Source organism: Gopherus flavomarginatus, chromosome 2 (assembly GCF_025201925.1).
Source record: "Gopherus flavomarginatus isolate rGopFla2 chromosome 2, rGopFla2.mat.asm, whole genome shotgun sequence".
In the NCBI taxonomy this organism is placed as follows: domain Eukaryota; kingdom Metazoa; phylum Chordata; order Testudines; family Testudinidae; genus Gopherus; species Gopherus flavomarginatus.
Window position 1 is genome coordinate 184,603,944 of NC_066618.1, and position 26,464 is coordinate 184,630,407.

A 26,464-nucleotide genomic window follows, 5' to 3' on the forward strand; every position below is an offset into this window, starting at 1 on the left:
GAGAGGCAGGTCCATCCTGGAGGTCCAGCCAGGCTTGGTGGGCAGAGGGCACCGGGCAGGGAGGGTCGGATCAGTTGGTCAAACCCCCCCTCCATGTGAGAGAGGTATACGGGAGTGTGTATGTATATGTCACCCCACCCTGTGTCATGGTGGGGGGATAAGGGGTGTTTGTGTCACCTCTCCCTGTGTGAACCCTAAAGCCTTAAAGATCAGAAGGTAAATAAAAAAGAATCCAACTACACAGTCTTTCCTTTTAATAGGGGCTCAGTTAACTTGATGTTAATTTGAACATTTGTACTGCATAGTTCTGCCTGATTGCCATTGAATTCACTTGAATATGAGTAATTTTACCAGCTGTCCTGTATTCAGCATAGGGAAATATGGTCACCCTGCTTAAGGCTCACGTGCCAAACTGATTACACACCGGGCATGTGTAGCCTCACAAGCCAAGAGGGTTGATAGCAAGGTGACTCTTTTTTTTTGTCTGGTTTCTGCTACAATCTGCCTCTGGCAAAGGATTTTTTTTATTTTGCAGGGAGGGATGTAATCTGAGTGCAGCAGAAAATTCAGAGGGTGCTCAAGCTCTTACACCTGTGAATGCTTGCTGGGGGAGAGGCTTGGGGGCTGCACAAGGAATGGGGGCATTTGGGGGTGGAGGGCTGGGTGACAGGAGTGGAGCGGTGTTGTGGGAAGGGTGGCTCAGCTCAGGGGGGGGAGGTGGAGATTAGGGAAGGGATGGAATACTGGGGTTGGGGGGACATGCGGGTGGGTGCCAGGGTGAGTGGGAGGGATTGGCGTGGGGGGCACCTGTCAGCCTCAGTCTCTCCTCCCACGTGTGTACCAGGATGTGGGTGAGGCATGGCCATTCCCCTTTGGTAGGTATCTGAGATGCTGCTGTCTCTTGGGATGTGGGGGGGGCTTGTCTTTCCAGGTGGATTACAGCCCCTCTCCATGTCCCCTCCTGTGAGCCTGTCAAGGTTTCTTTCCCCACTCAGAACTTTAGGGTACAGATGTGGGGACCTGCATGGACACTTCTAAGCCTAATTACTATCTTAGCTCTGGTATGCTGCCACCACCCAGAATTCCAGTGTCTGGGGCACTCTCTGTTCCCCCGAAACTTCGTCCCCCCCCCCGGTTGCCTTGAGGGACTTCACCAATTCCCTGGTGAACACAGATCCAACCCCCTTGGATCTTAAAACAAGGAGAAATTTACCATCCCCCTCCTTTTCCCCTCCACCAATCCCTGGTGAGTCCAGATCCAATCCCCTTGGATCTTAAAACAAGGAGAATTTAACCGTCCCCCTCCACCAATCCCTGGTGCTTCCAGATCCAGTCCCCTTGAATCTTAAAACAAGGAAAAATCAATCAGGTTCTTAAAAAGAGAGCTTTTAATTAAAGAAAGAAAAGGTAAAAATTCTCTGTAAAATCAGGATGGAAAATGATTACCCTGTAAAGCAATCAGATTCCTATAGACCAGAGGGGCCTCCCCTAGCCTTAGGTTCAAAGTTACAGCAAACAGAGGTAAAATCCTTCCAGCAAAAAGAAACATTTACAAGTTGAGAAAACAAACATAAGACTAACACACCTTGCCTGGCTAATTACTTACAAGTTTGAAACATGAGAAACTGATTCAGAAAGATTTGGAGAGCCTGGACTGATGTCCCGTCCTTCTTAGAGCGAACAACACCACAAAGAGCACACACAAGACTTCCCCTCCACCAAGATTTGAAAGTATCTTGTCCCCCTATTGGTCCTCTGGTCAGGTGTCAGCCAGGTTTACTGAGCTTCTTAACCCTTTGCAGGTAAAAGAGACATTAACCCTTAACTGTCTGTTTATGACAGAGCCTCTCTGGGTGGGCAGCTGAGAACAGGCACAGTCAGGGCATGCTTCAAGAGAACACACTGCTGACACTGGTGTGAGGCTTGATGGTATCACAGGCTTCCAAGTACTCATTGGAGACATGAGGGCACCCACTGAGACTACTGAAATAGTTCACGTCTCAGCTATTGTTTCAGGCTGTATTCATCTCCATAGGGTGTTCTCCTTCACATGAGACTCTAACACTGAGTGATAATGGAATGGGCCACTTCATACATCTCAGAGCCTCCAGTGCTGTCGATCTGGATATAGCAAATCCATTGGTGATGATTAACTTCATTAAAGCAAGGCACCAACCTCTGCCTTAGCTGAGGTTAAGACTTGCTTTCTGTTAAGGCTCAGCTAAGTATTGCATGGTTACTCAGATTTCCTTGATACTCAGGGTGCCTCTGGGGGACACATGGTAGGGTTAGTGATCCAAATTGGGGGATAGTTGAGTGTGACATTCAAGATGCAGCTTTTTCTTAAAATTCAGCTTCTAACCACTTTTCATGCACACCTGGTTTCTAACGTGCTTATGGGACAGGAAGGGAGGGATGAGCTGGAAATGGGGAGAGGAGTACTATATGTTGCAGAGGACATGGGAGAGAAAAAAAGTCTCTCACGTGACGGGTAGCATAATTTTAAGCACATAATAGTGTCAAGTTTTGGGACATACATAGATCATGTCTGTGGTCTGGCAGCGGAAGCCCAGAGCACTGGCTACTGGACAGATGGCTAAGGAAAGTGCCTGCACCTGCCACCCCCTTCCCCAACCCCATCCCTGGCAGAAGCCACGGGACCAGGAAAGCGCCCATGTGTCAAGGTAGTGCAAGTAGCAATGTGGATTTTAGAAGTACTTACAGTCAAGCTTTAATCAGAACGTTCACCTTAATCTTAAATGTAGCACAGCCCACTGTCACTATCTGCACCATGGATTGCAATCTTGCTGTGTCTTGAGGGTGTTCTACTTCTGCACTGAACGGTACACTCTGGTGGCCAGTTTGGGAACAGCACTGGCAGCTTGTGTAGAGCAGCAGCTACCTTAAGGCTTTTTCTGACAACTCTTGCTTCATAGACTTAAGGGCCGAGGGACCCGCCTAGCTGTGTCTTTCCGTTTGACAGAGGTAAGAAGGGGAAAGCAGAGACAAAGGGCTCTTTGGAATTGTCACTTTTTAAATATAAACACTAGGTTTAAGTGTAACCGACAATGCTAACACTGGCATAGTTTCACCTGTAACTACACTGCAAAATGTTTTGTTAGCAGGGCATAAAGCCTACTATAACGTTTGTTTCTCATAGGGGGGGAATTAGGCACAGAGTAGGAAGCTAGATTTATGAAGGAACTTGGGTGCCCAAAGGCCAATGTTTAGGCATCACTGACCAAATGACTGCTCAGCTGCTGCCTAACCATCTATGCACCTAAATCCCCACAGGGATTAAAATTTCTGTCAGTGGGCATGTAACAAACTGTGGGGCAGTGTCACGACTTAGGTGGTTAATGAGCTGCTTAGAACCCTTCTCATGCCAAATGTCACCAGCTTTCTCCATTACTTTGGGGTATGCTCATTTATTAGGGTTATGCTTTGGGGGGGGAGGTTCTGTACTTCTATCAATGTACGGCTTGTCACTTGTGTTCTCATATGGAGTTCTACTTCTCCCTTCTGCAAGTTCCCTCCCAATGGAACTATCCTGCAGGACCTAAGTTCCCTAAGCAGCGCCGGCTCCAGACACCAGCCTACCAAGCACGTGCTTGGGGCGGCACTCGGGGTTTGTTTTTGTTTTTTTTGGTTCGGCCGGGCAGCGCTGGGGGGAGGTGGGGCTTGGGAGGCGTGGTGCCGTGCTGGGAGGGCAGGGACTTGGGCAGCGTGGCACTCGGTGGGGGCAGGCTTTAGGGCCATGGCGCTCGAGGGGGCAGGGACTTGGGCGGTGCGCCGTGGCGCTCAGGGGAGGCGGGGACTTGGGCAGTGCTCGGGGGGCGGGGACTTGGGCGGGGCAGTGCGGTGCTCAGAAGGGGAGGGGCAGCGTGACACTCGGGGGGGCAGGGACAGGCAGCACGGTGCTCGGGAGGGGCGCAGCGGCGCAACGTGATGCTCGGGGGGGCAGGGATGGGCAGCACAGTGCTCGGGAGGGGCGGGGACTTGGGCGATGCTCTTTGTTTTCGCTTGAGGTGCCAAAAATATTAGGGCTGGCCCTGTCCCTAAGGCTGGGTTCCTCCAGCCCCAGAATCAGATGAACATACATACGCATGTCTGAGAGGACTGGGTCAGTCAGCAGTCCCAAACTGACCCCTTTATATGTCCTTGGACTCAGCAGATTGGGTCAAGCAGCACTTCCAGGCTGCCACCCTCATATGTCCCAGGTTCAGCATGTCCCTATCCCCACTTTCATGTTACAGTTGTTCCGGTAGTAACCCACTTGATGAGCAAACCCCACAGGATTTTTGGGTGCTGCAGTGATCTTTTAGCTTAGATACAAGGAGCATTGTTGCAGTGCGAATGAAGAAATTTAAAAAAAAACCCAAAAACTGAGGGGCGGGTGGGGTGAGAGAGAGAGAGAAAAGCAACCACTTAATTATGAAAGTTATTTATTGCCAGGTAACAACTAGAGGGGAGTGAAATAAACAAAACAGTTATAATATTAAATTTGATCATAAAAGTCAAGTTTAGAAAACTGTAACTGCTCACACAAGTGAGGGTCAGAGGTCTACACAAAGAGAGCGAGCTAGGTTCTCACCACTCTGTGAAGCTTGAATTGATCAGGAGTCCCAGCTGGTGGTGGTAGCTGAGGGGCCAGAGTGCTGGAGATAGGTAGAGCCGCAGGCATGATCAGTCAGGGGAAGATGAAGTCCCAATGGAACTGAGAATTGCCTCTACCCCCCATTAGTGTCATCCTCTGCTGGCTAGCATTGTCTTTAGCAGTTGGAGTCTTTGTTCAAGTGCCACAGTCAAACATTTGGATGCTGCCAGTGTAAGAACTACGACAGGCAACATGGGCTCAGCTAGAGCCAGGGCATCTTTTTAAGCCTCTGGAGGAAGACCTGCTTTTGGGTACAACTGGACCACATCAAGACAGTGTGATTCACTTGGCAGATCCATGGAGTTGTTTTCCAGGGCGGAGGAAGGGGTTCCCCCTCCAAAATGGATGTTTCAATGCTCTTTCTGTTATCCTTGTAAAAACCATTCCTGCAGTCTTACACTCACAATCATGCAGGCACCAGACTCATGCCTGGCCAAGGGAGGAGAAATAATGCACCTGACATTTCAGTTTCAAGCTTCCAAGGGGTGGAGGTGGATAGTTTAAATTAATGACTTTGTGGCTCTCATACAATGACAGGGAGCTAACAGAAACTGTGATAGCAAAATAAATCCTTTTTTGCCCCTGTGGGTTAAGGGCCAAATTTAGAGCTGCTCTAAGCTACTATTACTCCTTTGCCCAAACACGTGTTTAGGCAAAGGAGTAATAGTAACTTAGAGCAGCTCTAAATTATATGTATTTAGCACTATTCAGTTCAAAGGATTCCAAATTGCTTTCAACTGTCCATGTACGTCAACTAGGTAGGACAGCAGTACACTGCCGAGCACAGCCCAGGCCTGTACTTTACACAGTAACATAGAAAAGATGGTGTCTATACCACCCTGCCACTGCAAAATATCCTCAGCTGGCAAACCACAGCTGGAGCCCTACCTGAGGCACAAGCCAGCCAAACAAAGCTGGTAGCCATCCAGCTACTGGCCCTTCCACCCCTCTTGCTTACAAGTGCTACCTCCAGCTTAGTTCCTCCAGCCCATGCACCAATCTACCTGTAGTTCAGTGTCTGAATATCCCAATTTGATGAAGTACATGTGTGGGCACTGACCTTTATTTTTCTTGGTGCATGCACCACCCCTACTCTGCCCCCCAGGCCGCACCTTCGCTTTGCCTCGTCCCACCCCTGCTCTGTCCTTTTCTGCAAGATCCCCTCCCGCAGCATGCTATTCTCTTCCCTCCCCTGAGCACTCCCTGCCAGCAAGCTAGGACGGGTGGGTGCTGAGCACCCCCTATTTTTAGTCCATGGGTGCTTGAGCCCCAGAGCACCCACAGACTCACCAGCTATGCCTGTGGGTGTTTACACCCCCACCCCACCCCTGGGATGTGTGCAGCTGGGCTGGAGTGCATTTCCAGCAGGGGTGAACTGTAATGGGAAATAATGGGGGTATGTGTGTGTGAGACAGGGCAGAGATGGTCCCTTGCCTCTATAATGAAATCCCCCCCCCCGCTCTTTGATGCAGCCTTTTTGCCTTCATGCCATTGTCCTATGTGAAGCCCCTTAGTCTCAATCTGCACAGCCATTAGCAGGGATTTCCCTCAGCTCTCTCACCACATCCCTGCTCAACTCCATCAGCCTCTGACAAGCCTGCTTGCCACTCATCCTCCCCCGTCTCTCCACACTTCCTTTTCACCCCTTTATCTTCCAGTCTTCTTACCTGGCTCAGTGCTGAGCTCAGCTAGTGACACAGGGCACTGATCAGCTCCACTGGCTGACTTGGGGTATAACTCCTTTGAGGTATGATTAATTACTAACTATTTGACTTTAGCCTTCCAGTGTAGGACACAGGTCACCACTTGGGTACGCAGAGCTGGGGTGCAGCAGCAGTGAAACTTTATGAAGTGGACACACTTAGAACCTTGTTTTGTCACAGTAACTACCTGCGCATTCTCACTCACTCTCTCTCTCTCTATATATATATATATAAAATCATTTAATAGGCATCAAGACTCAGTATGACAAAACTCACTCATTCATGTGTTAAAAAAAAAAAAAAAAAAAAAAAACCAGTCAAAGTGAAAAGCTCAACACTTTAGCTGTGGCATCACTAACTAATAGCTCCATAACACACAGCTTATTTCAATTAAAAAACATTGTTGCAGTCATAGTCAGATCTCAGGGACCAAATTAGCAATCAACACTACCCAAAAAAGCCACAGTACTGGGAATTCAGTGTTTACTATATAATAAATTATTCTCAGAGTAGAATGACTGACCAAGTATTATTATTCTATCATCTACAGTTGGTTACATCAGTTTTTTAAGATCATGTGCTGCAAAGAGCCACTTGAAGTTTGTAAACAAATTTATCACTGCTTTGTTTGAATTTTAAACTAGCTAAACTTGCATGTTTTTTATCTTATTCCTAATGTTTAGGGAGCGACAGGAGAATTATGCTGAAAATGGACCTGACTTCAGAGACATTATGCCCAGTGTAACAAGTGAACCAGGCACTTGTGTGCACACCTGGGGGGAAAAAATTGGTCCTCATCTATTGATTTCAGGCAGAAGGCCACATGTGGACAGCGAAATGAGTATATTTATGGAGCTGCTGGTCCACAGCTGATACAGAAATGGGCCTGACCCAAATCCCTAGCTCCTGTGAGGAAGCTCAGATCTACTGCTAAACTTTCTGACATGAGGCATACACCTCAGTAATGGACTGAATGAAATCCACGGGTTGAAATTTTCAGTCCAGTTCTAAAATAAACTAACCTCTCATAACCAGACAGTGGGGAAGGGTGCATGAGCTGAACCAACTTATTTTCTGGCAAAACTAGGCCCAATCCTGCCTGAAGAAAGATCAACTAATAAGCCTGCCAGAGCATGAGTAATGCACACAGTGAAAAGAAATAGTTCTGCTCCCTCTTACTAGATGTGGCTAAGATTGCAAATGAGTTTTTTGGCTGACATTTTAAACAGTGGTGTTGGAATGGAATCCCGACTGCGTGTGAAGATCCATTCAGTGTTTATTAAAATGTTAATAGCAATTTTATGTAAACAAGGGAAGTTCAAAACCATCTGTTTGTATTGCTCGTCACAGCACCTTTGGGACCTGCCTGTCCTAGTAAGGCATTTTGTTTGCATTTGGTTAAGTAGTGAGTTAAAGAACATTCTTCTGCAAACCTGAAAGCAGTCTGCAGTAGTAGGCACTTCTGATAATCAGTCTACCAGTTGTTGATTCCTCGTCACCACAGAACACGCTTTCTATTAAAAAAATTCCAAATGTAATCTGCAGTCCAAAGGCTTAGAAATTTATTCTATGCATCCTTGAGCTATGCAGTTAACTGTTTTTAATATTAGACTATAATGCTGAATCAATCATCTTTTCACTGGTGACTCCGTTTCAGAGGAATTGCTCTAAATAGGTGCATCCCAATGGATCTTTTACGGAAGGAGGTCTACAGCCATTCCATGAGATACTTCAAAGTGCTGCTGGACTCCATTTAAACAAAGGATTCGTTTGTTATGAAGGTGTAAGTCAGTCATTAGAGACAAGCAATGGTAAAGACTCTTTACTGTTGTCTTTCTGTTCCATGACTCCAGCTGGAATGTCTCAGGCTTCAGTAGGCTGGTTAGAGATCTGAGCCTCTCTCCCAGAACAATGATCAGGGTACCAGGAGAAATCACCCTCTTTGGGAGTTGGAAGTATTCTATCTGTAATGATCCCACACCCTACTGACCACTCAGTGAAAATCTAAGGCCTGAATTTTGCAACTGCATTATTGCAGCATCAAGAACCAAGTTAGAATCTTTTAAAAATAAAAAAGCAAATTAGTGTACGGTGACACCCACCTGAAATGTTTATTAATGAACCAGAGTTTTAGGTACTACTCCTGCCCAAGACCCCTTGACTATGTATATGGTTTTATAATCATATGTTAGTAACTTGCTCTTCCCTGTTGCTGAGGGAAAGACCCACACAAACATGGGGGGAAAAGAGTGTGTACTAAGTGCCAACTGCACAAAGAAAGAGAATTTTCCTCTTTTTTCCCCTTTAGTGATCTTAGTTGTAACAAGAGAAAGTACACCCCCCTTTTTATGCTGAAGGTTTTTGAGTTTTAGTAAAGGGGGATGTGCTGTCTCTGGCCAATGTTAAAGCATGTCTGAATTTCATTTAAGTATTTAAGAACAGGTTTTTCTATATTCAGAGCTGCACCCTTGTTCCAAAAATCCTTTAGCAGCAACATGGATTATTTGAAGAACCAAGCAGGAAACATTGATGTAAGTCCATCACTTTTACTCTTGTTCTCCATTTTCAAAAATAGGTTGATTTTGTTCCTTTTCCTCACCCCGGTTGGCTGATAGCCCTTAATGTGTTGACTTACATTTACACTAAATGTGATGCTTTTTTGCTAACCAGCAGGCTATAGAGAGCATATTAATTCAGATTCTTAAACACCAAATGACTTATTTGTGACTTGTATCAAGCTCTATTTGGATGGAAATAGTTAAACAAAAATGGCACTTTTAAATTATTTTTAAAACCTTTATATATAAAAATATCCAGCAGCTAAAGTAGTTTTAGCAAAACATGTTTTGCATTTGAAATTGATTAAAGGAATAGAGTGAGCAAATAACTGACCCTTTTTTGTTTGAAACAGCTGAAACAAATCCCCTTTCAAATTTTCTTCCATACCTCGACTGAATCTATTTGAAGTTGACCACAATTTGTTTTAGTGCCCCCACCAAGCCTCCCAACCCCTGCCCTCCCCCCAAAAAAACCTCACCCCACTCTACAGAAAGGAAATATTTTACTTTGCAGTTAGAGGATTGAACTGAATGTTTGTTTTTGGTTACCATGGCCTTCAGAGCTATTTTCACATCTAGTTTACTAATAGATTGGGAACTGAAAAAGCAGAAAAGTTTGTTTTAGTCTTCCAAACAGTTTGGATGAACTAGTTGAATAAACTGAAGTGAAGAAAATATTCTCTACAGCTGCAAAAGAGGCCACTACTCTCAAAAGCTGATTTAGCATTCGCACTCTGGTTCCAGGTGCTTACACACAGACTTTCATTAAAACTTGGCAGCAAAAACAATATGTTAAACAGAATTATTTAAATACTCTCAATTTTTTTAAAATCCACCTCATGTGATAGGAGAGAGCTGTTTATTACTTGCTCAAACCTGTACACCTTGACCCTGCAATACAGTGAGAGTCTGGTTCTCGAGAGGCAATCTTCAACTTCCATTGGCTTGAAGGAGAGATGAGGTACTCCTCACTCTACTGTATTGAACCCATAAGGAAAGGTCTTGGCTTGGATGAGATTAAAGCCACCAAACACAAATTTTGGTAAAGCATTTCAACCATGGCTACTGATCTGTCTCAGTGTCTAACTTGAATTAGAAGGGAGGATCTTGCAGATGGCAGTGGTAACAAAATCACTTTCTTCTGTTAAGTTCTCTATAAATGCCATTCCAGAACAAGACACAATAATTCACAATTTTATACAGTTTTTAGCAAGCTGCTTATTTACCATATTCTAATGCACTGCTGCCACTGTTCTTAACCATAAATTGAGGTATTACCTAATAACCATTAACATTTTAAAGGCTGTTCCCTTTGTGTTCAAAATACACTATCACTTGTTTCAGACGATCTACTAATATGTAATTCAACGTGGTAACAAGTTTTTTTCCCTTAGAACTTGATTTAATGTTTTTAATCCCATGGCACTAAAAGGCTGTCATTTTATTAGTGTGTATATATAAACCACCAAAGGACAGCTTCCTTTAATTGTCTTATATAGACACAAAATGTAACTTGTTTAATGTGGCATAAAGAGGCATGCAAATCTGGTCTTGCATTGTGTATTAGATCTTCTCCTGCTAAACAACTTACTTTAATGCTACAATTCAGAGGACCCTAGCCCAGTGGTTCTCAACCAAGGAGATGCCTACCCCTGGGGTATATCAACTCATCTACATATTTGCCTAGTTTTATAACAGGCTACATAAAAAGTAGTAGACAAGTCAATACAAACTAAAATAATTCATACAATGACTTGTTCATATTACTATCTATACTAAACAAGGAATGTAAGTACAATATTTATATTCCAATCAATTTATTTTACAATTATATGGTAAAAAGGAGAAAGTAAGCAGTTTTCACTATTTTTTGTAACTGGGCTATGACACTTTTGTATTTTTATGTTTGATTTTGTAAGCAAGTAGTTAAGTGAGGTGAAACTTGGGGTACACAAGACAAATCAGACTCCTAAAAAGGGGTACAGCAATCTGGAAAGGTTGAGAGCCACTGCACTATCCTATTTGCATTTTGCAACTATATTATCAAAATTACTGCTTATCATAGCACAACTCAGTCTTTACTTTTACTGCAACAGTTTAAAAATTAATCAGCATGATATTTACAGCAAAAAATGTGAAACAATTTAACATCTACAAATACTAATCTAGGGAAGGACCATCAGAAGGTATGGCCTTCCAAACCATGAGGACTGCAGCACGTTCTCATACCAAATGTACCGGCGTCCCACAATGTTTGTGCCACAAATCAATAGCTTTGCTCACTATTGCATCAGTGTTATCTTGAGGAATCTACAAAAGGTCAGGAGAAAGGTTTGTGTTAAATTTAACAAGGTAGTCAAAGACCCTAAAACAAAATATCCAGTCACTCACAGCAATATTTCTGTTCGCCATTCTGTTTATTTCCTTTTCAAAAATTGTCCCTAAACAAAATATTTATTTTGGTCATAAGTAGGAGCTGCCTTTGGATGGAGCCCATGTGTTCAAGCATGGTCAGACTGGCACCCAGCTCTCAGAGAAACAATCTCATTGTTTCCACATAAATGGAGGTGGAGGGCGGTGTTTCAGTCCCTCCACAGTGAGCACTCTTTGGGGAGGGAGTAGGCCAGGGCCAGGTAGCATTGTGCCATCAACCTTGTAAGGAATTTCAAAAAATTAACACAGCTTGAAGCTACACTAACTTTTCCACAGAAATCTCTCAGTACCACGTGAGCATAGGATCCAATGCCAGGATACAACAAGTCCTAGCAAGATGGCTCAAGGCAGTGCTGAAGCATTGATGGTCCATGCAGAGAGCCTGTTGCCTCCTTGGATGTCTGGAAAGCTCCACTCATTCAGTGTGGAGGAGGAAGAGAAGCCCAAATCCCCCCCAACAGAAGAATTTGGGGAAACTTAAAGGACAGTGGGTTCTCCCCATAATCCCTCCGATGGATATCAATTTGGCCTCTAAAGGTAAAAGCCTACATCAGCCATTCCTAAAACCCTGGGACCAGCCATCCTACGGATTCCTTTCCTCCTAAAAGTTAGTAACATTGTAATGACTGCAACTGCTATTAGAACTATGGTAAACTTAAAATGTAAAATATTACCATTAAATAAAAACACATACAAAAATTGGGCACTGATTATGGGTTTAATGTAGAAAAGCAAACTGTTACGAACACTGAGGGAGATAAGGCAGATTGAGTATTACCCAGTTCTCAGAATTGTGGGTAATATCATGTAACTCATTTTACAATGCTTTTTATCCTAACTGAATTAACAAGGGACAAAAAGTTGTTGTTTTTTTAAACCTGAAAATATTTGCAATACCACCAAAAACAATGCACAGCTAGCATGAGTACTTACATTGTCCAGAAACTGTGTGATCTTCTCTGCATTAGTCAGGGCCATTATCTTCATTTTAAAGGTTAACAAAATCTCCAGAGCAACAAAAACAAGAATCTTGCAGGATCCACTAATAACTTTGTCCCAAACCCTAAAATAGTAAGTAACAAAGTCAACAAACCATACTAATCTGTTCTAATCTTTTATTCATTGCAACAAATCTCTTTTTCATATAATTTCCATGAATGGAGCAATGTACTAAATTATACATGCAGTAACTGTACCAGTACCATCTATATTCAGAGTAAGGAAATCAAATGTTACAAGTTAATGTCTTCTACTAAATCTCTAATTATGATGGATTAAGGGCAGAACAGTACAGGAGTAGTGCCTACTGTTGCCAACCTTACATAAAGACCTCAATTAGAAATAAAAACACATACAGATGTTCTGCATTGTTAAATGATTATAAGCTAAAATTTAACAAGCATATCTTGTTCTAGTAAGCTTAATTATTACACATGGATGACTGTCATAACAGTATCAGTGACAAAAGAGAGTTTTTTCCTGGTGCCAAGAAAAGGAATACAATCAGCATATCTGTAAAGATATTTGTCAAATAGTTAACCAACTAAAACTAAAAGTTCAGAAGGAATAAAGTGCTAAGCTAAACAAGGATACCTACTGTGACCAAATATTCCATCTTATTGTATGAGAAGTATAACTGATATCAACATGGTATCACCCATTATGCTTCTGTAAATAATTATACACAGATAATATCTTCTGACCCTTAGTTGGAACCACCAACTGTTTTTGCGGCTGCCATTCTTCCCGGTGTCCACCAGAAAGAATTTCCTTGTATAAAAGTCCTTGGTCTATAACAAACCGGGATCGATTTGAAGAGCTGAGAGGCGGTGGGGTGCTCCGTGCCGCCGCCCAAGCTTTCTGAAGGCTGTCATCCGCTTCCTGCTCAGTCTGGAACTGTTCCCTTGAGGCTGGGGTCACCAGTTCTTCCTCAGACTGTGGACTTGGGCTTGGTCCCTCTGGAAGCGATGTAGGTGATGGTGTTGTTTTCGTTGCTGGTGTACCGCTCTCCGCTGGTGCACCTGAGGGTATTTCAGGCTCTGGCTGAGCCTTTTGGGTATGGCTGTCTTTTGCTTCTGCCAGTTCTGGCTCGCTGGCGCCCTCTGGCGTTGAGGTTGAAGATGTGGTTGCACTTGCTGGTGCTGGTTGCTGTTCCAGTTCCGGGCCTGGGACTGGAGATGCTGTGGCTGTTTCAGTGGTAGGCATGGAATCCGGGTCCACTACCTCTGTCTGGGTCTCTGGTAACACAGACGGGGCCTCTGTGGACGGTTCAGGAACAGGAATGGGTCTGGAAGCTTGCCTGGTTTGGCTACGTGTAACCATTCCCACTCTCTTGGCCCGCCTCACCTGTTGGCCAAGTCTTCCCCCAGTAGCATGGGGATAGGATAATTGTCATAGACTGCAAAAGTCCACATTCCTGACCAGCCTTTGTACTGGACAGGCAGTTGAGCTGTAGGCAAGTCTACAGCTTGTGACATGAAGGGGTAAATTGTAACTTTGGCCTTTGGGTTGATGAATTTGGGGTCAACGAAGGATTGGTGGATAGCTGACACTTGTGCCCCCGTGTCTCTCCACGCAGTAACCTTCTTTCCGCCCACTCTCAAATTTTCCCTTCGCTCCAAGGGTATTTGAGAGGCATCCGGGCCTGGGGATCTTTGGTGTGATGGTGGTGTAATGAATTGCACTCGCATGGTGTTCTTGGGACACTTGGCCTTGATATGTCCCAGTTCATTACACTTAAAGCATCTTCCATCTGATGGGTCACTGGGCCGAGGTGAGTTACTGGAGACTGGTGAGGTTGAAGGGTAGGGTATCTGTGGCTTTACTTGGGTGGTATGTGGGGTCTTTGGCTGTCCTCGGTTGTAGGGTTTATGGTCTGTGTGCCCCCTGGGGTAATCGTTCCCCTTGACAGTAGCTTTCTTGCTTTCTGCCAGTTCCATCCATTTGGCTCCAATCTCCCCCGCCTCAGCGATATTCTTGGGGTTTCCATCTTGTATGTACCGCGTGATGTCTTCAGGAACACCATCCAAGAACTGCTCCATTTGTATGAGGAGGTTCAGTTCTTCCAAGGTTTGAATGTTGTTTCCTGTTAGCCAGGCCTCATAGTTTTTTGCAATGTAGTAGGCGTGTTTGGGAAATGACACCTCTGGTTTCCACTTTTGGGTTCTGAAGCGCCGACGGGCATGATCTGGGGTTATCCCCATCCTGTATCTGGCCTTGGTTAGAAAAAGTTTATAGTCATTCATTTGGTGCTTAGGCATTTCAGCTGCCACCTCTGCTAAAGGTCCACTGAGCTGTGACCTCAATTCTACCATGTACTGGTCTTCGGGAATGCTGTACCCAAGACAGGCTCTTTCAAAATTTTCCAAGAAGGCCTCGGTGTCATCACCTGCCTTGTAGGTGGGAAATTTCCTGTGCTGTGGAGCAATAATTGGCGCCGGGTTGTTAGGGTTGGCTGGCACAGGCAGCCCAGCTTTTGCCAACTCCAGTTCATGTTTTCTCTGTTTTTCCTTCTCTTCATTCTCTTTTTGTTGCTTTTCCATTTCTCGGCGGTGGGCCAACTCTTCTTCTTCTTGTTTCCTTCGGTGGGCGAACTCTTCTTCTTCTAGTTTTCTTTTGTGTGCTGCCTGTTTGATTTGTTCTTCTCTTTCTTTCATCTCCATCTGTCGCCTGTGTTCAGCTTCTTTGATTTGTTCTTCGGCTGCAATTTTTGCCTTAGAAGTCATGATTCCTGTTTTCTGGTGTTGGGGTGCCCTCCGGTGTTTATCTTCTGAACTGCAGGTTCTCTGTTGCCTCCTGAAGTCTGCCTAGCAACAGTGCCTTTAGCTAATTTTCCTTTTCTCTCTCTAGCTAATGTTCAATGAAGGGAAACCAGAAAAACCACTTTATTTGCATGCCTATAAGTGCTGGTACGACTCTCAATGGGAGTGCTATTGTGTGACAAAAGACTGTTAATAGTCCTTAACGACTTCTGCTTAGCATGCAAGCCACAAACTGCCAGAGAGAGCAGAAAAAAAAAATTTCTCTCTGGTTCCCTTTTAAAACCAACTGTTTCTCTCTGCTAAAAAGCCCTTAGCAGAGAAAAGAAAAATATAATATTTCTACTGGCTTCTGGGTTCTGTCTATCTCCCACCAGCTGCCACTCATGTAATAACCTTAGTCCCAGATTTGGACCTTAGCGTCCAAAATATGGGGGTTAGCATGAAAACCTCCAAGCTTAGTTACCAGCTTGGACCTGGTACCTGCTGCCACCACCCAAAAAATTAGAGTGTTTTGGGGCACTCTGGTCCCTCTGAAAGACCTTCCCTGGGGACCCCAAGACCCAAATCCCTTGAGTCTCACAACAAAGGGAAATAATCCTTTTTCCCTTCCCCCCTCCAGATGCTCCTGGAGAGATACACAGACACAAGCTCTGTGAATCCAAACAGAGTGAATCTGCCTCTCTGTTCCCAATCCTGGAAACAAAAAGTACTTTCCTATTCCCCCAGAGGGAATGCAACATCAGGCTAGCAATCCAACACACCGATCTCCCCTTGATTTCTTCCTCCCACCAATTCCCTGGTGAGTACAGACTCAATTTCCCTGAAGTAAAGAAAAACTCCAACAGGTCTTAAAAGAAAGCTTTATATAAAAAGAAAGAAAAATAAGTACAAATGTTCTCTCTGTATTAGATGATACAACACAGGGTCAATTGCTTAAAAGAATATTGAATAAACAGCCTTATTCAAAAAGAATACAAATCAAAGCACTCCAGCACTTATATTCATGCAAATACCAAAGAAAAGAAAACCATAGAACTTACTATCTGATCTCTTTGTCCTTACACTTAGAAACAGAAGACTAGAAGTAGAGCTACTTCTCCAAAGCTCAGAGAAGGCAGACAGACGGAAAACAAAGACACAGAGACACAATTCCCTCCACCCAAAGTTGAAAAAATCCGGTTTCCTGATTGGTCCTCTGGTCAGGTGCTTCAGGTGAAAGAGACATTAACCCTTAGCTATCTGTTTATGACACCCTTCCAACCCACGCTCTTCCTCACATCCACCCCCCTAGTATGCTGCACAAAGCTATAGATGTACTAATGACAACTTTAGACTGGAATCTGAATGGTAAATTTCCAAAGGCTGCAAGTAGTTTTACTACATGACTCCTTATTAAAAAAATAATCCCTCCCTCTTTTAATTCTTCAACCTTCATTATCATAGCTCTTGATGTCACCATTTGTGCTCATTCTCCAATCATTGTAAAACCTATATAGGATGTGAATGTCTAAAAAACCATAAAACCCTCAGGCCTACTTTATACATCACAAGTCAAGAAGAAAAAAGGCACAAGCCAAATGATAGTGCCCCAGACATCGTTTACTTCCCAGACACCAGAAATATAACTTGTAGTGACTGCACAAATAATTATAATCCTAAAGAGGTCAGGGCAAGAGTCTTTCCAACATGTATTAAAACGAAGCTGCTGTGACACATCCAGCCTTCTTTCATGATTCTGCTGCCAGATTTAATTGGTAACAGCACAGGTTTTAAAATACTCAAAAACATTTCCATTGATACTCAACCTGGTCCCAAACAAGCATTTCAGTCATTTCATTTTAATGCTCGTATTAAAACAACTACAATTAGTTAACTAATCCCCAGTTCACACCACCCAGGAGAATCTTAATTAAGGAAATGAGTGGAGACAAAAGCAGGGCTACACTTAAAATGCTGCATCAGCACAGCCGCACCAATGTAGCGCTTAAGTGAAGATGCTCCTACACCAACAGGAGAGAGCTCTCCCGTCAGCATAGTTAATCTACCTCCTCAAGAGGCGGATTACATGTGTAGCGTAGACCTGGCCAATGTTAGCACTAACTAGCCGTGTCTCCTCTTGCCCTCTCTTCGTAACTTCCAGCTATTGTTACTGCCCACGCAGCTCAGTTAATTTAAAACAATGGGAATGTGAGTGTATGACATGATGATAAATAGACTAGCAGTTGTCAGTGCCTCGTCTATGCTAGTGCTACCACCAACCGAGTAGCAGCAGTAGAAAATTATAGAAAAAAGGCCACTGGGTTTGTTTGTTTATTTTTGTAATTAGGTATTTTCTTACATTGTTTTTACACATTACATTTTATTAGTTCAAGTGTTCTTATCCTAACTTTTAGGATCAGACATACTTTCACGGTTTATGGCTTCAGAAAACTTGTGACAGTTAATTTATTAGTACATTGATGTGGAAACGACTTCAGAAAGTCCTACTCACTGTCACTGAAACTTAAAGCAAACGCTCTACTCGTTACGATCGGTTGGTGGGATTTTTTGTGAGAGACTAACATCCTTAGAAATGTAATAGGTGTTAAATTAGCCACAGAAGGGCTCTCCTACTGTTCCTTCACTGCACAGAAACACATTGACAATTATAAGGTTAAAAAAAAAAACATGAATATGAAGCTGAAACAATGCAAAATCCTACACACATCAAGTTTTATTTACTGTGCGTTGTTCTTTGAAAGAATGCAAAGAACTATTCCACATCTACACTTTTCTGTAAACAAGGCACACATTACAAGTCTGTGTAAAAAGAATAAAATGCTAGAAGGTTCTCAGGGCAACTTCTTAGATTCCTCATCAAGTGCAGTCCTTTACTGAAAGTAAATTCTTATTCTGCCTTGTCTCAGTTCATTACCAGGACTTTCAGTAACTGTCCTGAAATACTGTTTTATTTTTTCTAAAAATTGACAATATTTCATTCATTACTATGAAGTCTGTGCAAATATGCACTTATCTCCTTCTTGTATCCAGCATAAATACACATTTAAGCATAAAAAACGGTTACCTACCTTTCATAACTGTTGCTCTTCAGGAGGTGTTGCTCATGGCATTTCCATGTTAGGTGTGTACGCACCCACATGCACGGCTGCTGGAGATTCTTCCCTTCGTGGTATCCGTAGGGCCAGGTCTGGTGCCCCATGGAGCCCCGTGCTCATGTGTCGGTATCTGGCAGGGGTCAGCAACCTCTGGTACACGGCTCGCTAGGGTAAGCACCCTGGTGGGCCAGGCCAGTTTGTTTACCTGCCACGTCGGCAGGTTCAGCCGACTGCGGCTCCCACTGGCCACGGTTCGCTGTCCAAGGCCAATGGGAGCAGTGGGAACCCATGGCCAGCACATCCCTCAGCCCGCGGCATTTTCCGCCGCCACCATTGGCCTTGGACGGAAAACTGCGGCCAGTGGGAGCCGTGATCAGCCGAACCTGCCGACGCGGCAGGTAAACAAACTGGCCCGGCCCGCCAGGGTGCTTACCCTGGCGAGCCACGTGCCAGAGGTTGCCGACTCCTGGTATATGGGATGCCGCCAGCCCTGCACCCTCTCAATTCCTTCTTGCCGTTAACTCCGACACTGGGGAAGGGGGGCGTGTTATGGAATGGACATGAGCAACACATCTTCAAGAACAACAGTTATGAAAGACAAGTAACTTTTTTCTTCTTGCTCATGTGGTTTCCACGTTAGTTGACTCACAAGCAGTACCCCTGGAGGTGGGCTCAGAGTTTACAGACATGTGGCTTGCAACACCACTCTGAAGCTGGCATTGTCCTCGGCCTGCTGGGTGATGGCGTAATGGGATGGAAGGGTACGGACTGAAGACCAGGTAGCAGCTCTGCAGATATCTTGAATTGGTACCTGTGCGAGGAACGCTCCTGAAGAAGCCTGTGTTCTGATGGAATGGGCAGTTTGTGCCCTGCTTGTTCATAGCAGAACTTGATGCAGGCAGCTACCCACGACAAGATCCTCTGAGAGGTAACCGGCCGGCCCTTCATTCTGTCTGCCACTGTGACAAAAAGCTGAGTCAGCTTACGGAAAGGTTTAGTTCTCTCAATGTAGAAGGCTAAGGCCCGTCTAACATCCAAAGAGTGCAACCGATGCTCCTCATTAGTCTTGCCAGGCTTTGGGAAGACCACCGGTAGGAAGATGTCCTGATTATAATGGAACTATGACATCTTTGGTAAGACGACCAGGTGGGGATGAAGCTGGAATTTGTCCTGATAGAACACTGCATAAGGGAATTCTGATGTCAGTGCTTTTATCTCAGAGACCCACCAGGCTGAAGTGACCCCTACCAAGAAAGCAAGAACAGTAGCAGGAGGCTAGTAGCTCGAAAGTGGGGGGGGGGAGGCAAGACCTGTGACCAAGACAGCACCAGATTTAAGTCCCATGAAAGGACTGGGTTGCGAATCTGGAGGTAGTCTCTCTCCAACCCTTTCAGGAACCTGATCGTCATTTCATGGGAGAAGACTGATCTGCCCTAGATTGGAGGATGGAAGGCTGAGAAAGCTGCCAAGTGCACCATGATCAACAAAATTGCCAGGCTTTGGTGCTTGAGATGCAGCAGGTACTCTAAAATGGATTGAAGCGAAGACCGGGAGGAGGATGGACTCTGGCCCAAGGCCAAACATGTTAAGTGTTTCCACTTGGCTAGGTAGGTTGCCCTGGTAAAAGGCTTCCTGCTACTCAACAAAATGTGTTGGACTTGCGCTGAGCAGAGAGGCATCCAACAGAGAGTGTATCGAGCAAAACTGCTGACATTTCCTGTTCTGCCTGGACACAAGTATGTCCACCCAGGGAGTTCCCCACTTCTGGAAGATTACACTGACCACCTCTGGATGGAGTGACCACTTGTGGCGAGAAGAGAAGGACCTGCTGAGGAGATCATCCAGCAAATTTTGGGCTCCCAGAAGGTGACATGCCTTGAGATGAATGGCATGCTGCACACAAGTCCCACATACGGAGATCCCTTGACACACGGTAGACGAGTGGGCTCTATCTTGCTTATTGATGTAGAACATTGTGGCGGTATCGTCCGTTAAGATCTTCACTCTCTGCTCTTTAGGTAGTATAGGAACACCTGGTAAGTCAAGTGTACCACCCTGAGCTCCCTGATATTTATATAGAGGGAGTAATCCTCCTGAGATCAGAGGCCCTGCATACTCAGCTTGCTCCCCCCCCAGCCCCAGATCCAAGGCATCAGAGACCAACGTCACCAAACCAAGCAGGGCCATAAAGGAAACTCCTGCCAACACCAATCGCAGGTCCGTCCAAATCAAGGAGGACAGTATATTTGACAGAACTGTGACCACTGAGTCCAAATGGTGTCTGCCAGCAGCATAGACCAACCCCAACCACATCTGCAGGGGTCTGAGGCACAGCCGCATATGCCAGACAACGCAAGTACATGCTGCCATGTGGCCTAGTAGCCTGAGGCAAACCCAAGCAGTCATGAGTGGATGGGCTCCGATGCTTGCGATGAGCTCTGACATAGCTCGGAATCAGGTCTCCGGTAGGTAGGCTTTGGTCTTGGTAGAGTCAAGCACTGTGCCTATGAACTCTATTCTCTGGATTAGGGTCAGAGTTGATTTCTGTTCCTTTATAAGCAGGCCCAGCACCTGACAGGTGGCTTGTATCAAGTCAAGGCTATGTTGGACCTGGGCTTGATACATGCCTCTGATAAGCCAGTCATCAAGGTATGGGTAAGATCTGCATGCCTCGATGCCTCAGGTAAGCTGCCATCACCATCATGCACTTCATGAAAACCCTCAGAGCAGACAAAGGGCAGAGCCGTGAACTGACAATGGTGCTGGCCTACCTCAAATCAGAGGACTTTCCTGTGTCTACAGAAAATAGAAATATGAAAATAGGTGTCCTTCAAGTCGAGGGCAGCGTACCAGTCTCCTGGATTGAGAGATAGCAGGCCATGCAGAACTTCAACTTCTCGACATATTTGTTGAGGCAGCGCAGGTTTAAGATGGGCCAGAGGCCCTCTCCACTGCTCTTCAGGATTAGGAAACACCAGGAGTAGAACCCCTTCCCTCTCAGCTCTTGAGGAACATCCTCCATGGCCCCTACACATAGGAGGGATTCCACCTCCTAGATGAGAAGCTGCCCGTGAGAAGGGTCCCTGAAGAGGGACGGGGAAAGGGGGTGAGAGGGAGGGGTGGAAGAAAACTTGTGTAACCAGCTGTTATGATATTGAACACCCAATTGTCCAAGATAGTCTGGGCTCATGCAGTAAGAAAGGGGGACAAACAGTCCAGAAATAAAGGAGGGAAGGGGATCCTGAGGTAACTCCAGTATGCCATCCTTGGGCACACCCTCAAAATGCCTGTCTCAGCCCATCAGAGTGGATGCAGGACCCAACTGGGGGGTCGAGGACAATGAGGCGGACTAGTGGCATTTGAAGCCTCTGTCTTTTCTCCTCTAGAGTCCCTGCTGAGGTGGACTCGAGAGCCTGAGTGGTGGCTAGAAGTGTCTTCTCAAGACCGGCGGTGTATACAGCCCCAGGGAGCATTGGGTAGCCCTGAAGTCCTTCAGGCCATGCAGCCTGGTGTCTGCCTGCTCCGAAAACAGAGCATTGCTCACAAAGAGGAGGTCCTGGATGGATTGCTGCACTTTGTGAGAGAACCCTGAGGACTGCAGCCACGAACTGTGCCGCATGGAGACCACTGATGCCATCAGCCACATCCAATGCTGCCTGAAGGGAGGCCCTGGCCACTGCTTTCCCCTCTTCCATGACGGCCAAGAATTCCTGCCTTGACTCTTGGGGCAGTGAGTCTTTGAATTTGGCCATCGAATCCCATATATTGTATTCGTATCACGCCAGCAAAGCTTGCTGGTTGGCGATACGCAGCTATAGGCTGGCAGCAGAACACACCTTCCTACAGAAAAGATCCAGTTTCTTAGTGTCTTTATTTTTAGTGGTTGTGCTAGATTGCCCATCTGTCCTGTTCATTTGTGGCTGAGACCACCAGTGACCCTGGGGATGGGTGTGAATACATGTACTCAAAGTCCTGGGCAGGGACATGGTGGTACTTCTCTGCCCTTTTAGATGTTGGGGGCACAGAAGATGGAGTTTGCCACTGTGCTTTGACGAGCTTCAGAACTCCATCATGCACTGGTAGGGCCACCTTGGAGACAGCCACTGCAACCAGAATGTCAAAGAGGCCGTTGGTAGGCTCCTCGAGCTCCTCTACCTCCAACCCCAAGTTCAAGGCAACTCATTTGAGGAGTTCCTGGTGGGCACTAAAATCGTCTGGTGGCAACAGGTTGGCAGGTCCCGCCAAGAATCAGGGGAAGATGAACATAATAAGAACATAAGAACAGCCGTACCGGGTCAGACCCAAAGGTCCATCTAGCCCAGTATCTGTCTACCGACAGTGGCCAATGCCAGGTGCCCCAGAGGAAGTGAACCTAACAGGCAATGATCAAGTGATCTCTCTCCTGCCATCCATCTCCATCCTCTGACAAACAGAGGCTAGGGACACCATTCCTTATCCATCCTAGCTAATAGCCATTTATGGACTTAACCACCATGAATTTATCCAGTTCTCTTTTAAACGCTGTTATAGTCCTAGCCTTCACAACCTCCTCAGGTAAGGAGTTCCACAAGTTGACTGTGCGCTGCGTGAAGAACAACTTCCTTTTATTTGTCTTAAACCTGCTGCCTATTAATTTCATTCGGTGACTCCTAGTTCTTGTATTATGGGAATAAGTAAACAACTTTTCCTTAACCACTTTCTCCACATCACTCATGATTTTATATACCTCTATCATATCCCCCCTTAGTCTCCTCTTTTCCAAGCTGAAGAGTCCTAGCCTCTTGAATCTTTCCTCAGATGGGACCCTCTCCAAACCCCTAATCATTTTAGCTGCCCTTTTCTGAACCTTTCCTAGTGCCAATATATCTTTTTGGAGGTGAGGAGACCACATCCGTACACAGTATTCGAGATGTGGGCATACCATGGCTTTATATAAGGGCAATAATATATTTTCAGTGTTATTTTCTATCCCCTTTTTAATGATTCCTAACATCCTGTTTGCTTTTTTGACTGCCTCTGCACACTGCATGGACATCTTCAGAGAACTGTCCACCATGACTCCAAGATCTTTTTCCTGACTCGTTGTAGCTAAATTAGCCCCCATCATATTGCAGGTATAGTTGGGGTTATTTTTTCCAATGTGCATTACTTTACATTTATCCACATTACATTTCATTTGCCATTTTGTTGCCCAATCACTTAGCTTTGTGAGATCTTTTGAAGTTCTTCACAGTCTGCTTTGGTCTTAACTATCTTGAGCAGTTTAGTATCATCTGCAAACTTTGCCACCTCACTCTTTACCTCTTTCTCCACATCATTTATGAATAAATTGAATAGGATTGGTCCTAGGACTGACCCTTAGGGAACACCACTAGTTACCCCTCTCCATTCTGAGAATTTACCATTAATTCCTACCCTTTGTTCCCTGTCTTTTAACCAGTTCTCAATCCATGAAAGGACCTTCCCTTTTATCCCATGACAGCTTAATTTACATAACAGCCTTTGGTGAGGGACCTTGTCAAAGGCTTTCTGGAAATCTAAGTACACTATGTCCACTGGATCCCCCTTGTCCACATGTTTGTTGACTCCTTCAAAGAACTCTAATAGATTAGTAAGACATGATTTCCCTTCACAGAAACCATGTTGACTATTGCTCAACATTTTATGTTTTTCTATGTGTCTGACAATTTTATTCTTAACTATTGTTTCAACTAATTTGCCGGTATTGATGTTAGACTTACCGATCTGTAATTGCCGGGATCATCTCTAGAGCCCTTTTTAAATACTGGCGTTACATTAGCTAACTTCCAGTCATTGGGTACCGAAGCCGATTTAAAGGACAGGTTACAAATCTTAGTTAATAGTTCCACAACTTCACATTTGAGTTCTTTCAGAACTCTTGGGTGAATGTCATCTGGTCCCGGTGACTTGTTAATGTTGAGTTTATCAATTAATTCCAAAACCTCCTCTAGTGACACTTTAATCTGTGACAGTTCCTCAGATTTGTCACCTACAAAGCCAGCTCAGGTTTGGGAATCTCCCTAACATCCTCAGCCATGAAGACTGAAGCAAAGAATCCACTTAGTTTCTCCGCAATTACTTTATCATCTTTAAGCGCTCCTTTTGTATCTCGATCATAAAGGGGCCCCACTGGTTGTTTAGCAGGCTTCCTGCTTCCGATGTACTTAAACATTTTGTTACTACCTTTGGAATTTTTGGCTAGCCATTCTTCAAACTCCTCTTTGGCTTTTCTTATACTCTTGCACTTAATTTGGCAGTGTTTATGCTCCTGTCTATTTGCCTCACTAGGATTTGACTTCCACTTTTTAAAGGAAGTCTTTTTATCTCTCACTGCTTCTTTTACATAGTTGTTAAGCCACGGTGGCTCTTTTTTAGTTCTTTTACTGCATTTCTTAATTTGGGGTATACATTGAAGTTGGGCCTCTATTATGGTGTCTTTAAAAAGCGCCCATGCAGCTTGCAGGGATTTCACTTTAGTCACTGTACCTTTTAACTTCTGTTTAACTAACTCCCTCATTTTTGCATAGTTCCCCCTTTTGAAATTAAATGCCACAGTGTTGGGCTGTTGAGATGTTCTTCCCACCACAGGGATGTTGAATGCTATTGTATTATGGTCACTATTTCCAAGCGGTCCTGCTACAGTTACCTCTTGGACCAGCTCCTGCGCTCCACTCAGGATTAAATCTAGAGTTGCCTCTCCCCTTGTGGGTTCCCGTACCAGCTGCTCCATGAAGCAGTCATTTAAAGTATCGAGAAATTTTATCTCTGCATTTCGTCCTGAAGTGAAATGTGCCCAGTTAATATGGGGATAATTGAAATCCCCCACTATTATTGGGTTCTTAATTTTCATAGTCTCTCTAATTTCTCTTAGCATTTCATCATCACTATTACTGTCCTGGTCAGGTGGTCAATAATAGATCCCTACTGTTATATTTTTATTAGACCATGAAATTTCTATCCACAGAGATTCTATGGAACATGTGGATTCAATAAAGATTTTTACTTCATTTGAATCTACATTTTCTTTCACATAGTGCCACTCCCCCCCTGCACGACTTGTTCTGTCCTTTGTACCCCGGAATGACTGTGCCCCATTGATTGCTCTCAGTCCATCAGGTTTCTGTGATTTCTATTATATCAATATCCTCCTTTATCACAAGGCACTCCAGTTCACCCGTCTTATTATTCAGACTTCTAGCATTTGTGTACAAGCACTTTAAAAACTTGTCCCTGTTTATTTGTCTGCCATTTTCTGATGTGTCAGATTCTTTTTTATGTAACTGTTTATCATCTGATCTGGCCCTTACATTATCCTCTTCCATCCTCTGCTCCCGACTATAACTTGGAGATTCTCTATCATTAGACTCTCCCCTAAGAGAAGTCTGTGTCCGATCCACATGCTCCTTTGCAGCAGTCAGCTTTCCCCCATCTCCTAGTTTAAAAACTGCTCTACAACCATTTTAATGTTTAGTGCCAGCAGTCTGGTTCCACTTTGTTTCCATGAGGAGGCAGCTGTCACTGCTGGTGTGGCTTGCTCTCCATCCACTGCCGGTACTGACTCCGCTGGAACTGCTGGGTTTCAGTACCAGGATCCGGTACTGAGTTGAGCCAGTCACATCAGAGCCAGGGTCCGTTCTTCAGAAACTACCGAGGATGCCTGCTGGGAATATGGTCCCAGCATGGGAGGGAATCCCCTTCAGGGGTTCCAACAGTGCCACTGGGCCAGCCACCGAACCAATGGCCATGGCCCCAATGACAGACCTGCAGTGAAATCCAGCCTATAAGAATGATGTCATGGCTGTCTTGGAGGAGAGCTGGGTTTGCTCTCGGACCCCAAGGAGGACCCTCGGAGACCAAGGAGGAGCTGTTGCTGCCACTTGCTGAAGGCTATGGTGGTGAGCCAGAGAGCAGTGTCACACTGGGGAGCGGTGGTGCAGGGCCAGTGCCTCAGTGCTAGAGATGCTCAACACAGCGCTGGAAATCTGGGGGCGGGGGGGGGCGATGGATGATGACTGAGACTAGAAAGCCAGCAAATGGCACTGCGGCCTGTAGTTCAGCAGGCAACTGCTGCTGCGATGGTGACTGGCACCAAGTTGAAGGCCACCTTCGAGGATTCCCTAGAGTAGGGCCTGGGTCTCGAGGTGTAGGCAGCACTGGGAGAGACATCAGGTCCCTAGCCACTTGACTGTCCGTGGTAGTGGAGAGTGCCCCCGTCAGCCCATTGATTCTTGTGCCT

General features: G+C 45.0%; 2 protein-coding genes across 3 annotated transcripts in view; both read right to left on the minus strand.

Annotated features, from left to right (window-relative positions):
- GFOD1 (glucose-fructose oxidoreductase domain containing 1) overlaps window positions 1–26,464 on the minus strand; it is a 541,281-nt gene that overhangs the window by 380,156 nt on the left and 134,661 nt on the right. The window lies entirely within an intron of this gene.
- Window positions 10,981–26,464, minus strand: part of TBC1D7 (TBC1 domain family member 7) — a 149,860-nt gene continuing 134,376 nt past the window's right edge. For both annotated transcript variants that reach the window (XM_050941645.1, XM_050941644.1), the window contains exons 7-8: window positions 12,285–12,414; window positions 10,981–11,228 (exon numbers count right to left, since the gene is read on the minus strand). In XM_050941645.1, coding sequence (XP_050797602.1) covers window positions 11,142–11,228; window positions 12,285–12,414 — 217 coding nt within the window. In that variant the 3' untranslated portion in view covers window positions 10,981–11,141. The remainder of the gene's footprint in view (window positions 11,229–12,284; window positions 12,415–26,464) is intronic.